At 56.4% G+C, this 19216-nt stretch overlaps 2 protein-coding genes across 2 annotated transcripts; both read right to left on the bottom strand.

The window, feature by feature from the left end:
* Positions 1-4603: 4603 nt before the first annotated feature.
* LOC306948517 (GTPase IMAP family member 6-like) lies at positions 4604-5506 on the bottom strand (the record flags this gene model as incomplete). The annotated part of the gene is made up of 1 exon (XM_079538156.1): positions 4604-5506. One exon carries the CDS (start codon positions 5504-5506, stop codon positions 4706-4708), a length of 801 nt encoding a protein of 266 aa, XP_079394282.1. The 3' UTR covers positions 4604-4705.
* A 1621-nt stretch (positions 5507-7127) lies between these two features.
* MYO1G (myosin IG) lies at positions 7128-16029 on the bottom strand (the record flags this gene model as incomplete). The annotated part of the gene is made up of 22 exons (XM_079538078.1): positions 7128-7284; positions 7382-7536; positions 7905-8018; positions 8096-8200; positions 8274-8418; positions 8502-8725; positions 9316-9523; positions 9594-9760; positions 10171-10303; positions 10461-10535; positions 11314-11384; positions 11461-11631; positions 11830-11944; positions 12645-12790; positions 12864-13070; positions 13628-13744; positions 13823-13918; positions 14442-14495; positions 14584-14749; positions 15058-15151; positions 15230-15438; positions 15935-16029. The coding sequence occupies 22 exons, from the start codon at positions 16027-16029 to the stop codon at positions 7128-7130; spliced, it is 3024 nt and encodes a 1007-aa protein (XP_079394204.1).
* Between the last annotated feature and the right edge of the window lie 3187 nt (positions 16030-19216).

Consider the following 19216-nt stretch of genomic DNA (forward strand, 5'->3'; position numbering starts at 1 on the left):
GAGAAAAGGAAAGGAAGGAGACATCAAACCTTTGACAGGTACAAAACAAGCCTTTGAAGACCACATTTGGAGTGATTTTCATGGAAGGATGAGAAGCATTCTACAAAAAAAAAGGATGCTGAGGCTCATCTTTCTGGTTGTCCTGTGTTATTCTTCAAATCTTCCTTTAAAAATCAAGGCAAAAAGGAGGGGAAGGGAAGGGAAGGGAAGGGAAGGGAAGGGAAGGGAAGGGAAGGGAAGGGAAGGGAAGGGAAGGGAAGGGAAGGGAAGGGAAGGGAAGGGAAGGGAAGGGAAGGGAAGGGAAGGGAAGGGAAGGGAAGGGAAGGGAAGGGAAGGGAAGGGAAGGGAAGGGAAGGGAAGGGAAGGGAAGGGAAGGGAAGGGAAGGGAAGGGAAGGGAAGGGAAGGGAAGGGAAGGGAAGGGAAGGGAAGGGAAGGGAAGGGAAGGGAAGGGAAGGGAAGGGTGAAACCTGTGTTCTTCAAATAGAAGTGACTGCTTGAGGGCAGTGGTCTTGGAAAAGAGGTGTAAGAGCACAGCTAGTCTGGAGAGGAAACCCTACAGAATCCACAGGAAAAAAAGCAAAATTTTGGTTAATATTCTTGCATTAAGCACCCGCATCTAAAGAGGAAAATATATTGAAAGGGGAAAAAGGATGCTTGGAAGAGTCACTTAATAGTCAGAGCATGTATTCTGCTTCTGTGATTTTATTTACAGATATTGCATTTTATTTCTCAGTCTATGTGCTAATGCATGGTATTGCTTACTACTGGACACGAGTTAATTATTTTCCTGACCACGTGTCAATTACCATTTAAACAAGAAAACATGCTTTCAATTTTCCGCACTGTCACATCATGGTTACTGGAGATAATTCATAAATTGTGAAATCTTCCAACCAGCTGCTCCAATTTCTTGGGATATTTCAGCTGCAAAACACTGATAATGAAAACAATGTGGAGTGCTACCATGGCAGGAGCTTTGGGCAAGGCATGCAGGTTGCTGCATGGGTGCTGCTCTGAGGCTTAGCTAATGGGGCAGACCATACTGGCCACAGCATCAGGCTTTGCTGACCGTACAAAACAGTGAAAATCTGGAAATATTTATACGTAGCACTGCAAGGGATGAGTGGATTTCACACATGATAAAGAGAAAATTATGGGGCCACTTCCCACGAGATGTGAGTACTGGTGACCATTTCAGGACTGAGGTCACAAGGCCAACAGGACCCAGGTAATGTGACTCCCATGAGGACCAGGGGATCTAGGTAATAAAATCAGTGATATCAAATGGTATTTACACGTGGTAAAGTCCGTGGGCAAAGTGCAGGCACAGATCTTAGATGAAATTATAACCTGTGATAATATATGAGAGGTCTGCCCATGTGGCATACTTGCAGCCCTGCAACTCCTGTCTACAACAAATACCAGCAACTCCACTTAGAGCACTGCATAAACTGCTAGAAGAGGAGCCATCTGCCCCTTCTGGACACACAGCATTACCCTCTGTAGATGATCTGACTTTGGGAATGCTGGTAGGTGACCTCAGCTAATGAAGAAAAGTCATTAGCAAAGCATTTCTAGGCAGAAGGCTTGCAAGGTGTTGGGAAAAATGCATTCCCCAGCAGTGTAGCATCCACCTGGATGAATACTCTTGATGTTGAACAGATGAATTGCTATCTTTATGCGTACTTTCTTACATAGAGAAATGGGCAATAACACTTCATAAAGGGTGCTCACAAATAGAGCACAGGAGCTCCATGCTTTCAGAATCCCAAACAAACCATCTAAGTTGCCACAGTGTCAAGCCAATGGAGCTTGTTTCCATGGCAGTATGAGCCTACAAGTACTTCTCTGCCCACACAACTGCTCTGAGCAAGCAAAGAATGCATCTCCAATAAAGAAGAGGAGAAAAAAAAAGACTGAAGTATAATCAGATAACCCAGAATACAGCGACCAGAGGTTGGCTGATATGAAACGTTCGTTCTCTGCGTTCTCTCCTCCAGCTTTATTAACTGTGGGATAAGAGAGTTCTCAGAGACATCAGGATAGGTATGCAGTAGGACAGGATGAAATAAAACGGGGGGAAACAAAAGGAATGGGTTGTCAGCTACCACGTAAGAGTTGCACAAAGGAAGAACAAAGCCAAGTGTTACTGAATGCTGTATGAATACCCCAAATACACTCCTGCTGTTAAGTTGTATTGCTTCTGTATTTCCAACGGGATAATGATGACCACTACAATTATTTTCCAAGCATTAAGGTGAGACTGTTGTCTGTGGCACCTTAACACCTTGCATTAGCAAACAGTCCCAGAGATTTTGATTAAAGTAGTTTTTAACTGTTTAAAATGTAATATTCATAGGAGTATGACAGCCTGATATTAGGGAACTGTCATGGTGAATGTCATGCCCAAAAGATGCCCACGACATTACACGTGTGTGCGGATCGTTAGTAGTGACATATCTTCCAGATATCTCTTCACAGCAGAGCATCCAGCACACTTCTATATAAAAAACAACGATATTCAAAATGACGCAGCTGCTTACTCTCAAAGAGGAAATTACAAAACTCAGCAGTTGGAGAGAACCTGTGGTTTGCTTCCACTGATGTTGCATTGGCTTCTAGAAAATGCAATTCTTACCAATGTTTCTTTTCTACAATGTGGAGCTGAGGTTCCCATTAATCCAGCACTCCTTTTTCAGAGGAGCAAGGCAATAGGACAGATTGAAACACTACCTGCATGACTCATGCTTTATGAGTTATAGAGAGGATTACTGTCTGCCATCATCTCTTGGTCCAGAGCTGGCCAGACATATTCTGTTTCAGTCAGTGGAATATCAGAAAGCTACCTTGATAAGGAAGTGTTCAGAGGGTGGTAGGACAGCACATTCTTTCTGAAGAGTGCATTCTTTGTGCATCACCATCAGCTCCCCCATGGCAGCCTGCAGCTCCTCGTTGGCTTCACAGCTCCCCAAAGGGGTCAGAGGGACGACACTGATCTCTGCTCTCTGTTAACAGCTATGGGGCCCAAGGGAATATCAGGGGAGGGTCAGGTGGGGGTGAGGGAAAGGCTCTGCCCCAGAGGGCAGTGGGCATGGCACAGCTGGAGCTCAGGGAGTGGTGGGACATCACTCACAGACACGAGGTTTGGGTTTGGTGGTGCTGTGTGCAGCCAGGATTTGTGTCCCAATGGGTCCCTTTTCAAGTCTGGACACTGTGGATTCTCTGGAGAAGAGGGCTCTGGCTCCTGAGGGCTCTGGAGAAGAAGTCAGTGCTAACCACTGGGGGGCACTGAGCAGCGCCCAGAGCCAGCACACACAGCAGTGGGCACAACTGAAGCCACTGGAACTCCCAGGGAGAGGTCAGGGAGCTCTTTCCCATCTGTGCAGGTGAGCAAGCACTGCACTGGCTGCCCATTGAGGATGTCTTCAGCACCCAATGGGACACAGCGCTTGGCAGTGGATGCTGTGGGACTCCAGTGGGCATTGATGGAGTGGGCGATCTCCAGAGGTATCCACAGCCCCAAGCATTGAGAAATTTGGGGTCTGGGGGATTGTGGAACTTTTCTCTCCCACCAGATAAGGAAAACCATGATAATCACACCAACAGCAAGGAGAATTATACCACCGTTCTGGAGACCTGTTCTGTAAGACACAGAGCTGAAAACCTCCCTTCTTTCCCTGCCAGCTCTGTACAACCCTGTGTGATCCCCCACACGGGGTTCTGTTAAATGGGGCTCGGGGGGATGGGGTGCATAGGGACTGCATACAGCCGTGGAATATGCAGTTGCTCTGGGGGGATGGCAGGTGTCCAAGGGAAAGCTGCCCTTGGTGCCAGAGCCAATGCTATCTCTCCTCGTCATTATTAGTTTCGCTTTCTATTCTTCTTGTAACCGAGTGCATTTACAGGAAAAGCTTGTTTGTGGTACCTTTGGCCTTTACCCGGTATTTGCAGTTGGGGCAGGGCACTGCCTGGCTGGGGGCAGGGCTGAGCTGCAGCCCCCAGGCACCGCATAGCCCCCTCCCCCCGTCCACCCCCCTGCAGGCAGCTCAGCACCACCACGCCATTCACCACCTTCATCTGCCAACGTGGGGCAGGGAGAGGGTTGGAGTAGGAACAGGGTGAGAACTCCTGGGTTGAGATAAAGACAGTTTAATGGGTAAAGCAGAAGCCACATGCAAAAACACAGCAAAACAAGGAATACATGGAGTGCTTCCCGTCAGCAGGCACTTGTTCAACCAGCCCCAGGAAAGCCAGGCTCATCATGTGTCTCATTTTGTTGTGAAGACAAATGCCATTAGTCTCAATGCCCCCCTTCCTTCTTTGTCCCCCAGTTTTATCACCGAGCACAATACCATAAAGCATAGGACATCCCTTAGGTCTGTCCCCTCAGCTCCCTGCGCACCTCCAGCCCTCACCAGCAGGATGGCAGAGCCCTGAGCTCTGTGTGAGCACCACTTGGTGACCAGAACATTGGGCTGCTATCACCACGTGTTCCATCACAAATCCAGAATACAGCAATCCATGAGCCCTCAATGAAGAAAATTAACTCTCCCCCAGGCAGCAACATCTCTTTCCCTGGAGTTCAACACACAATGGGACACAGCCGTGGGCAGTGGGTGGTGGGGGACCCCAAAGGGGTGGGGTGAAGCTGCTGGCCTGCAGCCCCAAGTGCTCTGTGATTCTGCTGTTTGGGAACTGTGGGATTCATAGCTTCTGTCGGGTAAGGAAAAGTGAGAGAACCACAACCACGAGAACGGCAGCCCCCCCAGCAAACATGAGACATTTCCGGTTTTTCCTCCAGCAGGGCTGCTTTCTGCTTTTCCTAACATCTCTGTACTTCTTCACGTGATACTTCACCTTCTCTTCCGTCAATTGGGGATCCAGGTACATCTCATTGCTGTAGAACTTGCCCTCGTTCTTCTGCATCATTTCCTGGATCTTCCCCATCAGCTGCTGGGCCTGCTGGTCCCACTCAGCCCCTCCAGCACGGTTGTTGATGCCGCAGTATCTGTACTCACAGCTCTGGATCACATCCCACAGAGCTTTGTTGTCAGTGTATCTCACGTAGTCATCCAGGGACCCCGCCACCAGCTCTTCTCCACGGGTGAACACGACAATCGTGTATCGGAGCACGTCGGATCCAAAGATGTCCTGCACGCTCTGCACAGCCTCCTGGTCCTCCTGGGTGAAGCGGCCCAGCTGGGTGACCAGCAGCACCGCGTGGGGGCCCGGGGAGGACAGCCTGATGCAGTGCAAGATTTCTTTGTACACCTGAGCGTTGTCATCCCACGAATAGAAGATGTTGGCCGTGTCGATCACCGTGATGTCGTGGCCATTCCAGTGCCCGTCTGCCTTCTGGCAGCTCAGGGTCACCGGCTCGGTGGCCAGCTTGGACTCGAAGGCACGTCGCCCCAGAAGGGTGTTCCCTGTAGCACTTCGTCCCCCCCCAGTCTTCCCAACCAGGAGCAGCCGTGTGGCTGAGTCCCCGTTGTCCCTGGACAGCATGGGAACACGTCAGGTGGATGCGGTTATGCTGCGGGGACAAAAGCAGAGGCACGGGGCTCCAGTTAGTGCAGAAATGGTGTGGTGACAGGAACCCATATCGGTGATGTGAGCGCGGCTGGGGCTCAGCTTGGGGCTGAATGTGGGACTGGGGGCTGCCCATGACAGCGCCGACAGATGGGGTCTGTGCTGTGCCTGTGTGGGCATGGGGAGTGGGGAGAGGGCATAGGGGAAAACAGAGAGAGGAAAAAGGAGATGGGAAGAAGGGACAGGGGGAAATGGGGAGGGGAGGAATGGGGAAATGAAGGGAAGGGTAATGAGGAAAATGGGAAGAGGGAGAAATAGAAAAGGGGAAAGTGGAAATGGGGAGGGCACAAGAGGAAAAGGGAGAAGGGAAGAGTGATGAATAGGGGCAGGAGAAAAAAGAAAGGGGGGAAGTGGGGTTAAAGTGGAAGAGGGGGAGAGTGGACATCGGGAAAATGGCCAGAGGGGACAAGGGGACAAGGGGCAGAGCCAATTCCCTGCCACGGTCACCAGTTTGCCAGGTACCTGCAGCTCCTTCCCAACTGCAGTTTCTAGCTGCTCTGGAGCAGGGTGTGCAAAGCTGGGGGCCTCCCACCAGAGCTGCACGAGTCGGATCTCACCCCATGGGTGCTGTTCCCCTTTACCTGGACATGCACTGTGTGTGCTTCAGCCACCGGAGAGTCAGCGGAGCACGGCTCGTCAGTCAGCAGCAGGCTGCAGCCCTGCTGGGTGCGTGTCTGCGTCAGCTCCTGCAGCGGTGGGTGTGACTTCAACACCGCCTGCCCCAGGACAGTTCGGTGTCACGCTCCTCCCAGCAAGCACAGCTGCAGCCCTTCCTGCTCTGTACAACGGCATCACAGAATGGGCTGGGTTGGAAAAGGGAGCTCAAAGATCGTCTAGTTCCAACTGCTGCTGTGCACTGGTTGCCACCCACTGGATCAGGTTGAGCAGGGCCTCATCTGTAGCCTTGAACACCTCCAGGGATGGGGTACCCACACTTCTCTGGGCAGCAGTGTCAGGACCTCAGTGCCCTTTGTGTGAAAAATTTCCCCAGTATCTGACCTAAATCTCTCCTCTTTGGGTAGATCACACTCCACCTCCATCCACACCATCCCCACAACCTTCTCACTCCATCCCATCTGCATCCATACCCCACTCCACCTGCAATCCCTTCCCATCCATTCCTGTGCTCCTGCAGCCAGTTTTAGCCTCTGCCTCGGGCTATCACAGACTCCAGCTGTGGGGCAGAGTTCTAGGGTACCCCAACCCCACAGGGGGACCGAAGGGACATGGCCACACTTGCAGAGGCTGCAGGTTTTGCTGAGTAGGAAGGGGACACAACATGCTGCCAGACACTGCCACCAGCTCTTTATTCTCAGTGCACACAAAGGTTTCAGCATTACCTTGCAAGGGGGATGGGGGGATGCTGGGATGGGGGTGATGCCAGCCCTGGGGCTGCTGTGGGGCTGAAGTGGATACACCCAGGCAGAGTCCTGGGCAGACCTAGAGGGGCAGGGCATGGGGCAGGGATGCAGGACACAGCTGTCCCCTGTCACCACAGCACTGGTGGCAGCAGTGGGGGACACGATGTCCACCCCCCTCAGCTCCCAGGCCAGTAGAGCACAAAACCATCGCGACTCTTGCGGAAATCAGGAGCAGCCACATCAGGCTGAGTTTCCACAGTCAGCAATCTCTTGCGCCCGCGCAGGCTCAGCTGGATGCGATCGGAGACATGGACCTGCAGCTCCCGCTTGGTCCTGCAAGGACACAGCTTCAGCACGGGGCTGTGGTCACCCTGGGGGGCTGCACTGCCCCCACCGGGTGCCCCTTGGGGTAGGACTCAGCCGCACTCACGTTCGGCAGTGCTCCAGCAGGACGCCCACCAGCTCGCCCACCCGCTCATCCCCCCGAGGCTGTGTCTTGTGTAGGCAGACAGCCAGGTCATCGTGGTTCTGCGTGTGGAAGACCACCAGCTGCGCCCGGCAGCTCGTCACACTCAGCCCCGTCACCTGCAAGGGTCACCAGGGGGTGTCACAGTGTGGGGACACTGAGACACCTCCGTCCCAGGGAGTTTTGCTGTGCCAATGCAGGCAGCTTTACAGCGTGGATATGGGGATGATGGAAGAGTCTTCATGCTGGAGAGGGGCAACTAGGCCTCTTGGCATGGACATTGAGACCACCAAGGGTTCCTCACACTGGACAGGGGCAGCTAGACCCAATTGTATGACCATGGGGAGCACCAAGGGATCTTCATGCTGGACAGGGGCAGCTAGATCTTGTCAGGTGGTGATGGGGAGCATGGAGGGGTCTTCCTGTTGGGTCACCAGCTCCCCAAGGCAGGTCACCCCCTCTGCCACATGGGTGTGGGGCCACTGACCATGCTGAGCGGCAGCTCCCGCATCACTCGGTACTGCTTCCGGGGCTCCAGCTTGTAGAGGTGCTGGTCAGTGATCAGGATGGCACGGTCCCGGCTCTTGTTGAAGCGGTTGATCTGTAGGGCAGAGCTGAGTGAAGAGGCAGAGCCAGGGGATGCCAATGGAGACACACCGGCCGTGCCGAGACCCTCACCTTGCGGACATGGCTGGAAAAGAGGACAGTGCCAAAGTGCACCTTGTCACGTAGAGCCTGCACGCGGTGGGCGAAGGGCAGCGCCGAGCCTGGGTTCTCGCTGGCCTGTGGGGAGCATGGGGTGAGATGGGGGCACTGAAGGGGGCTTGGGGTCCTGCCATCAGCTCCGTGCCCTTACCGAGGACAGGTAGTCGCGCATCCAGCCCCGCTGGCACCCCCAGTCCTTCCGCAGCCCATGCAGAACCCCCATGGCGGCCACCTTGGCCCGGATCTGCGCCATGTCGGAGGGAGGGATGTTCTTAACGATCTGCCGCGCTCGCCACCTGCGGGATGAGGGCATGAGGCATTTGGGAATCACTGCCATCGTGGACCCCCATGGGCTGGTGACCCCCTGCTGTGCTCACACCTGCGGAAGAGATGCTGGCTGTTCTCCTGGAAGCGGCCCAGCACAGCCGGCGGCTCCGGCCATGCCAGGCTCTCGCCAAAGTCGGGCATGGAGCGCACGCCCTGGAAGCGCTGTATCAGCTCCAGCAGGTATGCCTTCACCTTGTGCCGCTTGTAGTAGGCCATGATGGCGTAGGCGGCACGCAGGTACCGGCACCGTCGCCGGGCCAGGGCTCCACGCCAAGCCTGCAAGACACCAGTAGTCACGTGGCCCCCAAAATGCTGACCCTGCCTCAAAATGTGCTTGTGAGACTGGCTGTGTGTCCCACTCCCTCCATGTCCTTGCTCTGGGCCCATGCCCTGATCTGAAGAAACGTGCCAAGTGGTGCCCTGGGTTCAAACTCTGCACCCATGTTGTCACACCCATGCCATGCCCCATGTCACCCCCATGTCACATGCCATACCATGTGCTGTGTCAGCTCCATGCCACGCCCCATACAAAGCTCCACGTCATCCCCATACCATGAATCAAGACACCCCCGTGTCACCCCCATACGGTGACCCAAGACACCCCCACGTCACACTCATGCGATGCCCCACCACACCCCCATATAACCCCCATGTCACTCCCACACCATCCTCATGTCACCCCTATGCCATGTCCCTGGCAGTGCTTTGCTCATGCCCATGCTCTGCACCATGCTATGCCCCATCGTGTTGCCCCCATTCCCAGCCTTATGCCAGTCCCCACAACATGCCCACAGCACCCTGCTGCCCCACTCTCCTCTACTGAGCCCTGTCACAGCCTGGTTGGGGCTGAAACCTACAGCACCCACCTTTTGCAGAAGCAGGACAATAATGGGGATGAGCTGCGCCCGCTCCTGCTCAAGGCAGAAGAGAGTGCGGGGCGTGCGGATGAAGACTTTGGTGTGGCCATAAGCCACATCATCCTGGAAGTCATGCTGCTCCATAAGGGTCTGCGTGGCCTCGCGGTCAGTGGCCATCAGGTGGTTGGGCCACGTGTATTCACACGTCATCTTGTACCTGGAGACAACGAGAGTCAACACAATGGGGTGCAAGGGCTGGGGAATCATCGGGGATCCCGGGGCCATACCTCTGCAGGAAGCGGTCGTAGGGCTGGCGGTAGGCGAAGCCGGCACGGCGCACACGCACGTTCTCTAACAGCCCCAGATAGGCGACCTGGTGCCGGCACCGCTCCTCGTCGAACAGCACTGGAGACTTCTGGTCATTAGGCTTGATGCAGCGCACATAGTATGGCTCCTGTGGGCACGCAGTGGGGATGTCAATGTGGGGACACGTGGTGGCCCCATCGAGTGGTCCCAAGCCCACAAGTGTCCTGGGCTGAGGATTCCTGGGGCATGGAGTGCACTGGGCATGGCTGGCACGGGGACGGGGCAATTTGGTGTCTTGGGGATAAAAGCACGTGGCTCATGGACAAACCTGCATGGATTTGGGACATGCTCAGCTGGCTTGGGGACCAACAAAACTGGCATGGAGACATGTCTAGCTAGCATAGGAACATCTCTGCTGCATGAGGACATGCCTGACCAGCTTGGGGACACACATGGCCAGTTAAGGAGCATGCCCATTTGGCTGGGGAGCATATCTCGTTAATACTGGGTCACACCAGGATGGTTTGGCGACATGCAGGACTGCCCTAGGGTCAGTACCTTGGAAGCAAGGTTTTCCACCAGGGCCACAATGGAGTTCTTGAAGAGCGTGGCGGCGGTCAGTGGGCGCTTGGTGACCTCAGTGATGCTTTGCTCACCATCGGGCCACATGGCATGCAGCACAGGGTCCATGCTGGGGACAGAGCTGGTGTGGGGCTGGCAGTGCTGGGCACTGCCCCACTTCCCCACTGCCCCAAGTTTTGCCACCCCACACCCCATAGCAGTGTCTCCCTGGCCATACCCTCAGCCCCCCCCCCCCGCTGTGTCCCCTGTCCCTGGATGTTCCCAACCTGTTGTAGAGGAGCCGTTTGAAGTCCTGGAATAGTGTGTCCTTGTTCTTGTCCAGGAAACCTTCCACGGAGTACCTGAGGTGGGGGAACACCTTGCTGGGGGCTCCTCCTGCTACCATTTGGTGCTGGGGGACAGGTTTTGGCACGGAGGATGATGGAGGCATCAGTGCCATGCCCCTGGCTGTCTCCGCAGAGGTGATTTGTCCCATTGACCCCATGACCCCATACAGATATCCATAGCTCCTGATGGGCGCTCATATCCCATGGCCCCAAATGATCCCCCCATAGACTCTCATGGTCCCCAAAGGTCTGTGTTCCACTACAACCCCAAACAGTCTCCTCCAGTTCGTCATGAACCCCCACAGCCCAATGGCTTCCCCATGCTCCCATAATGCTCCCCAAGGACCTCTCCAATGTCCAGTGGTCAATCATACACAAGCTAAGACCCTTCACAGTTCTCCAAGGCCTCGTAGTTAACCATAGACTCCTATAGACTTCCAAGAAACACTATTACCCGTGGTCATCCCAGATGGTCCTCCATGCTTGCCTAAAGTTCTTCATGGTCCCAAGGCCGCCCATGGATGCTCATAGTCCCCACTCACACTCCTAACAATCCAAATGACACCACCACTCCTCATTACACCCCCCCAGTTTCCAATGGTTCTCCACGGACCCATGGTCAACCACAAACCCCTAAGAGCCACTAATAGCCCTGTAGTCAACCATAAATCCCAAAAAGACCCCCTACAGCATCATGTCCTCCATGATCCCAAATGGTCCCTCATGTCCTTCCTAAGTCCTCCACGGCCATAAGACCCTCTGTGTTCTCCCCTGGCTCCCCACGGCTCCTCACGTGACATCTCCGGCGTAGTGCTTGATGCGGAAGTCACGGTCAAACTCCATGGTCTTGTCGGTGGGGCAGAGCTGGGGAGCAGAGGGTGTCAGGCCCAGCTCCTGGCATCGCCCCCACCTCAATCCCCATCGTTGTCCCAGAAATCACCTTGCGGCTGCTGTAGTGTGGGTGATGGCCCAGGCGGGCATCCATGTTGGCCAGGAAGAGGGCATCAGTGACGGTCCCCACAGCCAAGCAGGCCTCATCCAGCAGCGCCAGGATGCCACGGTGCGGCTGCTCCACCAGCTCCACGATAGGCTCGTTGCTGAAGTACTCAATCTAGGAGGGCAGGGGGCACCCCAGGTTGCCCCCCATGCACCCTCATTTGCCCCCTGGCACCTCGAATCTCACCCTGCCAAAAGGTGTTCCCCATGTCCCCTCGTGTTGCTATGTGCCCCTCACGCTGTGTCAGGTGATGACACCTGTGTCCCCCCAGGTCCCTCCCATGTCTTTGCCGTATCCCCATTTCCCCCTCACGTTCTGCCAGGTGATGCCCTCGCGCTGGTACTCCGCCTGCTCCTGCCTCAGGATGAGCTCGATGAAAAGCTGCTGCAGCTTCTCGTTGCAGTAGTTGATGCAGAACTGTTCGAAGCTGGGGCCAGGGGTCAGGTTGGCTACTGTCACCTGGCCCCACACCATGCCCCCTGGCCACCGTGCCACTCTGGTCCCATCTTTCCATATGCCCTTCTCAAATCATCCCATCCAGTTGTGCCTCCCAAGACTTGTGCCCTCCATGTGTCTCTCCTGGGTTCCCATCCCCTCTATATTTCCTTCCCAAGCCATCTCTTTGTGTCACTCCTAGGTGTCCCTCTCCCTTCCCCACATCCTTCCCATCCCCAATCCTTTCCACATGTCCCTTCCAAGCTCTGTCACATCCATGAGTCCCTCCCAAGTGTCCCCATCCCTTTCACATGTCCTTTCCATCCCCAACATCTTCCATATGTTCCTCCCAAACTCTGTTCCTTCCATACATCCCTCCCAGGCGTCCCCCTGTCCTCTCTACTTGTTCCTCTTGGATCCCTTCCCCTCTGTGTGTCCTTCCCAAGCCATCTCCTCCACGTGTCACTCCCAAGCCCCGTCCCCTCTATGTGCCCCTCCCGGGTGTCCCCTCATCTCAACCGCATCCAACCCATCCCCAGTCCTCTCATGTCCCCCCCAAGTGTCATCTCCTCCATGTTGCCTTTCCCATCCCACAGCTTCTTTACATATACATTCCACCCAATCCACCTGTACCTCCATCCCCATCACATGTCCCCATTCCCCATCCCCTTCCAGCCTGGGGCCCGTGTCACCTGTTGGTATCGAAGATCTCGAAGCCATAGATATCCAGGACTCCGATGACGGTGCTCTTGCCATGCTGCCGGACATCGTAGCCACGTGCGGTGATGCTGGCATTGATGCGCCCTACGATCCATCCAAAGAGCCGCTCGTAGATGGCCTGGGGACAGGGGAACCACGGTCACCTCGGGGGCACGGTGTGGGATGGTGGGACCCCGTTGCCCACTCCTCACCTTGGCACAGGCATCCCTGCCATAGGCGGCCTCGGTGGGGCTGTGACCCTTCGTGATGAGCTCCCCACCTCCCGTGGCCACGGTGCGGGCCAGCAGTGCCTGGCGGAGCTGCTCCGGTGTTGTTCCTGTCAGCTGGGCCAGCACAGCCAGCTGCTCCACTGCCTCCAGCACCGCCACCTCACCGTCTGCCACGAACCTCACGTTGCCCTGGGGACATCGTAGTGATTGCAGGGGATGGGGGTGGCACCGTGCCTGCCGACAGGGCATGGATTGGCAGCCCTGCTATGGGTTGGGGTCCCAAATCACACTTGAGGTGTCCTGGCATCATCGCTTTGGCTGAGCTCAGGCATATGGGGTCATACTGGTTTGCTTTGAGCTGTACTAGTTTGCATTGGGCTGTGCTGGGCCATGATGAATTTTGTTGAGTTGTGCTGCTTCACACACCAGGTTATATTGGATTTAATGGGCTGTACCGGTTTGCCTTGGGCTGTTCTGCAGTGCACGGGGCTATACTGGTTTCTGTGGGGCTTGCTAGTGCTGGGATGCATGGAACCATACTGGTGCCCAGAGCTACACTGGTCTGCCTGTGGTAGTACTGGTGGGGCCATACTGGTCTATCTGGGGTCATACTGGTGGGAGCAGACTGGTCTGCATGGGAACATACTAGTGGGGCCATGTTGGTGAGGCTGAGGCTGTTCAGGTCTGCCTATGGCCATACTGGTGGGGTCATACTGGTGCCCACGAGGCTTCCCTGGAACTCTCACCAGGTGCAGGATGGCTGCTAGGATGCGTCGCACAGCGCCCACCTCCTCTGGGGTGAAGCCAATGACTGCCATCGCCTCCTCCACCGCCCGGTAGCCACGCGCATCATCACTGTCAGCCTGGAGGAGGCAGGTGAGGGACGGGACCCCCGAGACCCCCCTGGGACAGGACCCCCCAGCCATCCCTGCCCCACTCACGCTGCCCTGGGTGCCCTGCTGGGTGTAGCAGTATGCAGTGGGATCCCGCTGGAGGTGCAGTGAGGCCAGCAGTGCCTCGGGGGCTCCCAGCAGCAGCTATGGAACAGGGGGACGTCAGCACCCTGCCCTGGGCACCAGGACTCCTTGTTCCATCTCAGCTGGCCCTGGCACATCCCAACCTACTCCATTTGGTTGCCATTCTGTATTTACTCTGTCCCACCCCATCCCATTCACTCTCATCCCATCCCATCCATCATGTTCCATCCCATAGATTCCACACATCCCGTTCCCATCCCATCCATCCCCTCTTCTCCTACCTGTCTCATCCCATCACACCCTATCCCATCCCATTGCAACTTATCCCATCGCAACACATCCCATCTCCATCCCATCCCAACATAACACACCCCATCTCATCTCATCTATCTCATCTCATCTCATCTCATCTCATCTCATCTCATCTCATCTCATCTCATCTCATCTCATCATCTCATCTCATCTCATCACAACACATTCCATCCCAATCCACTGCATCCCATTCCACCATATTCCATCCCATCACAACCCATCCCATTCCATCCCACCCTACTGCAACCCATCCCATCCCATCCCTGCCCACCTGGTAGAAGGAATGGAAGTTCCTCTCTCCGGGCTGCTGCTGGAGGACTCGGGACTGGAAGAGGTGGCAGTGGGTGGGTGTCAGGCAGTGCTATGGGCCAGCCCTTGCACAGCAATGCCCTCCCACCCCATGCCCCCTGCACCTTCTCCAGGAGGTAATTGTAGATGTGGCCACCGGTGGGGTCTCCCTTGAAGTCAAAGTTGATGTCCATGTACTTGCCAAAGCGGCTCGAGTTGTCATTGCGATTGGTCTTGGCATTGCCAAAGGCCTCCAGGACGCAGTTGGACTTCAGCAGCACATTTTTCACCCTGCCCAGCACAGCATGGTGTGCCATGGCATGAAGGTGTGCCAAGGCATGAAGGTGTGCCAAGGCATGAAGGTGTGCCATGGCATGAAGGTGTGCCATGGCATGAAGGTGTGCCATGGCATGAAGGTATGGCACTGCACAGTGCAGCATCCCAGCTCTGAAGCCGATGGATGCAGGATGCGACACCTTTGTGTCCATGGGTTTCCCCAGCTCCCCATATCATCCCCAATGGGCACAATGCCCCCCTGGGGACACCCCGAATGACAGATCTGTGCCCAATCACCCAATTCTCCGTTGGGTTGGACTCACCTCTCCACCTCGGCACGCTGCGTTGGATTGGTGATGGCTGCGATGTACTGCATGATGTACTTGCTGGCCTCCGTCTTGCCAGCCCCGCTCTCACCTGGCAGAGGCAGGAAACGGGCAAGGTGTGCACCCATTGGCACCCAGCTCCGAGAGGTGCCCTTCACTTGTCCCCTACCTGAGATGACGATGCAGGTGTCCTTGGCACGACGCTTCATGGCCTTGTAGGCAGCATCAGCCAAGGCGAAGAGGTGCGGCGGGCGCTCGTAGAGCTCACGGCCCCGGTACTGCTCCACCGCAGAGGGGCCGTACAGCTCCAGAGCCCGGTACGGGTTCATGGCCACCACCACCTCCCCGATGTAGGTGTAGATACGGCCCTTTGAGAACCTGCACACAGGGGCGGCAGTGGGACAAGGTGCGTCCCCGTGCTTCATGCTGTGGGGCTATACAGGGCACGAGGGGAGCAGCTCTTCCTGCAGGCAGCACCCATGGGTGCAAGCAGGAAGTGCAGGGCATCAGGGTGGCACACACACCAGGACAGACAGACACACACATGCACATTGTTGTGCACGGTCACGCACACACAACCCAACGCCCACCCAGACACCCCCCACTCAGCTCCAGGGCTGTGCCTTCCTTTCCCTCAACCAGCAGCAGGGCGCTGCCCAGCACAGATGCTTCCTTTTGGGTCAGGGTTTGCACCTCAGGACCATTCCTTAAGCTACAACGAAGGATTTAGGGTCCCCAGGGCTGGTGGTATCCCCATCACCGTGCTGCTGAGCGCTGCATCCTGGCTGCACCACCCCGCCTCGGCCTCGCCCATCCTTATCTCACCCATCCCAACCTCACCCCACCCATCCTGCCTCGCCCTGCATCCCCGTACCGCAGGCGCAGGTTCTCCATGAAGTGCTCCATGGTGACTTCATCCAGCAGGACGAAGTCAGCCTTGCCAAACTCGGGGCCCTCCAGCTCCGCCATGCTGCGCCCACCACCCACAAGCACCACTTCCCCCCTCCGTGCTGCTTCCTGCACCTCTGCCCGCCCAAGCAGCGGCGCAGGCGCGCGGGACGTGGGGCCCAGCCCTACTGTCACCTCCCATGGGGAACAGCGTGGTGGTGACAGAACGGGAGACACACAGAAGGGCAGGGTGGGGAATTTGTCCCCACGCTCCAAAGCACTCGGGCACCAGTCCTACAGAGGAGTCTGCACCTCCACGTGCCCGCAGTGGGATCATCCACAGGGGCTTGGGACACGAGCCAGGGACGCACGCAGCGCCGTGCTTGCAGCGACGTTACAGTCATTCATCCGGCCCCACACCGCAGCACCCTGAAAGCTACAAGTCTGTGGGTCGGTGCCTCCACCCACACAGTGGCTGATGAGACAGTAGTGACAGCCGTGACAGCCACTGCGCGCACCAAACACGGTGCTGCTGAGCACAGTGCAGCCAGGGCGAACTGCTGGCACCACACCCTGGGCACAGAGCCCAGTAAGGACCACAGCAGCCCAGGGCAGGTCATATCCCTGCCCCACAGGCACCAAAACCCAATGTCCTCTCCATGGGATGCAGCTTTCTCACCGCCAGCCCTCAGGGCACAGCGCTGCGGTGCCGATGGGCTCACAGAAACCCCACGAGGTGCAGCAGCACAGATGCCTGGGGACAGCCTCAAGCCCACGTTTCCCTATCCAGGAGCAACAACAGGAGCCTACAGCTGTGAAAATACCAGAGATTTGTATTTATTGATGTGACATGTGCTTGTACAGCAGTAAATACAAGCAACTGTACCCCCAAAGTATCAGCACGCAGCCAACACTCCTCATCAGCACTGGGTGCTCCGGAGAGCAGAAGCCCCCACTGCTGAGTCCTGTTCCAAGGCTGGGGAAATGCACCCAAATCCTCTCCTCTTCCTCAGGAAACTTCTTGTGGGCCCATCCTGCGCTGAGCAGCTCCTCACCGCACCGCAGAGCACACAGGCAAGTTGGGGACTTCCAGTTGTGGCTGTTCACCCAGGGTTCCCAGCTGCACTGGGCTCACACACTTCATGCCAGGCACTCAGCACCGTTTCACCTGAAGATAAAGCACAAAGAGCTGCATTGATCACAGAGACAAGGAGGTTTCATTGCCCTGCAGCCCCACTCAGGTGGCTTTTACTCTCGTCTCTGGTGTACATCCTATTTGTACAGTGAACTGCAAGCACTCAGGAAGTCCCTAGGCTTGTCTTACCTTCATGTGATCCAGCAGAGCATCACCCATGAGCTCAGATTTCTTCTAAATGCAGCTTCAGATGCAGCTTCACAGCTTCAGCACAAAGAACTGAGTGGCAGTTGAAGGCAGCTCTGTGGGGCCCAGCAGAAACCCCAAGACAGGGCTGGAACCATCAGAGGTAGCACTCCTTTCAACCAGGATTTAAAGACCTGTGGTAGAAGTATCAGTGAGTGAAAGAGCAGGCAGGGTGAGTGCTGCCCTGAGGGCCCACAGTCCTATTAGCCATACTATGCTGGGAGGTTCGTGGCAATGAGAGAGACCTGCAGTGTGTGGTGAGTAAGCCTTTCTGGAGAAGGGCTGAGGGGAAGCCCTACAGCCATCTGCACTCACTGCACCTAGCAATGGAGTAGGCAGAGCAGGGAGTGAATAACACTGCAACAAAGGGAGAAGAGCTTCAGAGCACATGGCCTCACATCACTGCCCCATTAGCTGCAGGAAAGGAAGTAGCCCAGCTGCATCCCTGTGCTGCAGCTCTCAGCCCTGAGGGACTCACTGATGAGGGCCAAAGAGGAAACAAGACACTGAAGCTACTTGATTATGCAAAGTATGACTAATCATGGCAGAATGAAAAAACCCCTGCAGAGCCACCCAGTGAACATACCTGCCTGCTCCCTGCAGCATCAGGTGTCCGTCTCGACCATCAGACAGGGGAACTGCAAGCTGAGAAGAACAGTATTGTTACAAAATAGAATCACCGAATTGTAGGGGTTGGAAGGGACCTCCAGAGATCATCGAGTCCAACCCCCCAAAGAACAGAGGAAGGGAGAAAGCAGCTCTACAAGTCCAGGAGAGAAACAGGAGCTGGGGGACAGAGTGTATGGAGTTTCTATAGCCTCCCCCTGAGAGACAGAAGAAGGCCTCAAACCACCCCAGGGCTGCTCTGGCAAGCGCTGCAGGAATGGATGGGGCCACAGCAGGCCCCACCATGCTGGAAGCCTTGCGGGGCACAGCTGAAGGCAAGTATTCCAACGTTCCCCTTTCGTACCTTTAGGGCCGAGGCACGCGGCACAGGAAACCGAAGGGAAGAAATGGCGGGCGCTGTGGGGAAAAAACAGCATGAGTCAGGAGGTGCAGCTCTAAGACACACCTGCTTTCTCTAAGGACTGGGATCGCTTAGCAATCGCTAATAATCATGCAGTCGCTCGGTGTCGCCGTGGGATCCACGTGGGCTCCCTCGCACGTGCACGGATACAGCCGCATCACCCCTCGGGCACGGCTGACCCACCAGGCCATGGTCCCCAGGACCAGGCCTAAGAACACACCCAGGCCCCACGGTGCAGACCCAGACAGCCCGAGCCCGCCCCTCCTAGCGCATATCGCACCCCAGGTGACCGAGGTGAGCAGTGTTCAGAGAAATCCACCTCTCGTACGCCTCCACCGCGCCTCCCAGACCCGCCAGACAGCGGATGGCGGCGGATAGCGACAGACCGCACCGCACGGCACACCTACCCGCCATCACCTCCATGTTCGACAGGGCGGTCGCCGCTGAATGACGTCAGCACTCCTCGCGGCGGCGGGCGGCGCCCCCTTGCGGTGAGAGGCGGGAAGCAGACAACGCGCTTGCGCAGGGGAGGGATCAGCACCCCCGAGTGGGCGTGGTTATGCAGATAAGCGGTGGGGTGCGCGCGGGCCGAGTGACGCATGCGCAGTACTTCTCCTCGGGAGGAGGACTGACGTCAGTCCTCCGAGCGCCGCGCGGGGCACGCCGGGAAGCCGCCGCCCAAGATGGCGGCAGGATTGAAAAGTGGTCGGCGGAGCTGAGGCGGCCCGGCATCCGACCGCCTCCCGGGGCTGCTCTGCCTCTTCCCGGCCCCGCGCAGCCTCACCCCGCCGCCCCAGGGCCGCTGCGGGGATGCCCCGGAGGGGGCCGGGGCCGCCGTTGCAGCCACTGCTCCCGGAGCC

This window comes from Tetrao urogallus, assembly GCF_951394365.1.
Source record: "Tetrao urogallus genome assembly, chromosome: 7".
NCBI classification, from domain to species: Eukaryota; Metazoa; Chordata; class Aves; order Galliformes; family Phasianidae; genus Tetrao; species Tetrao urogallus.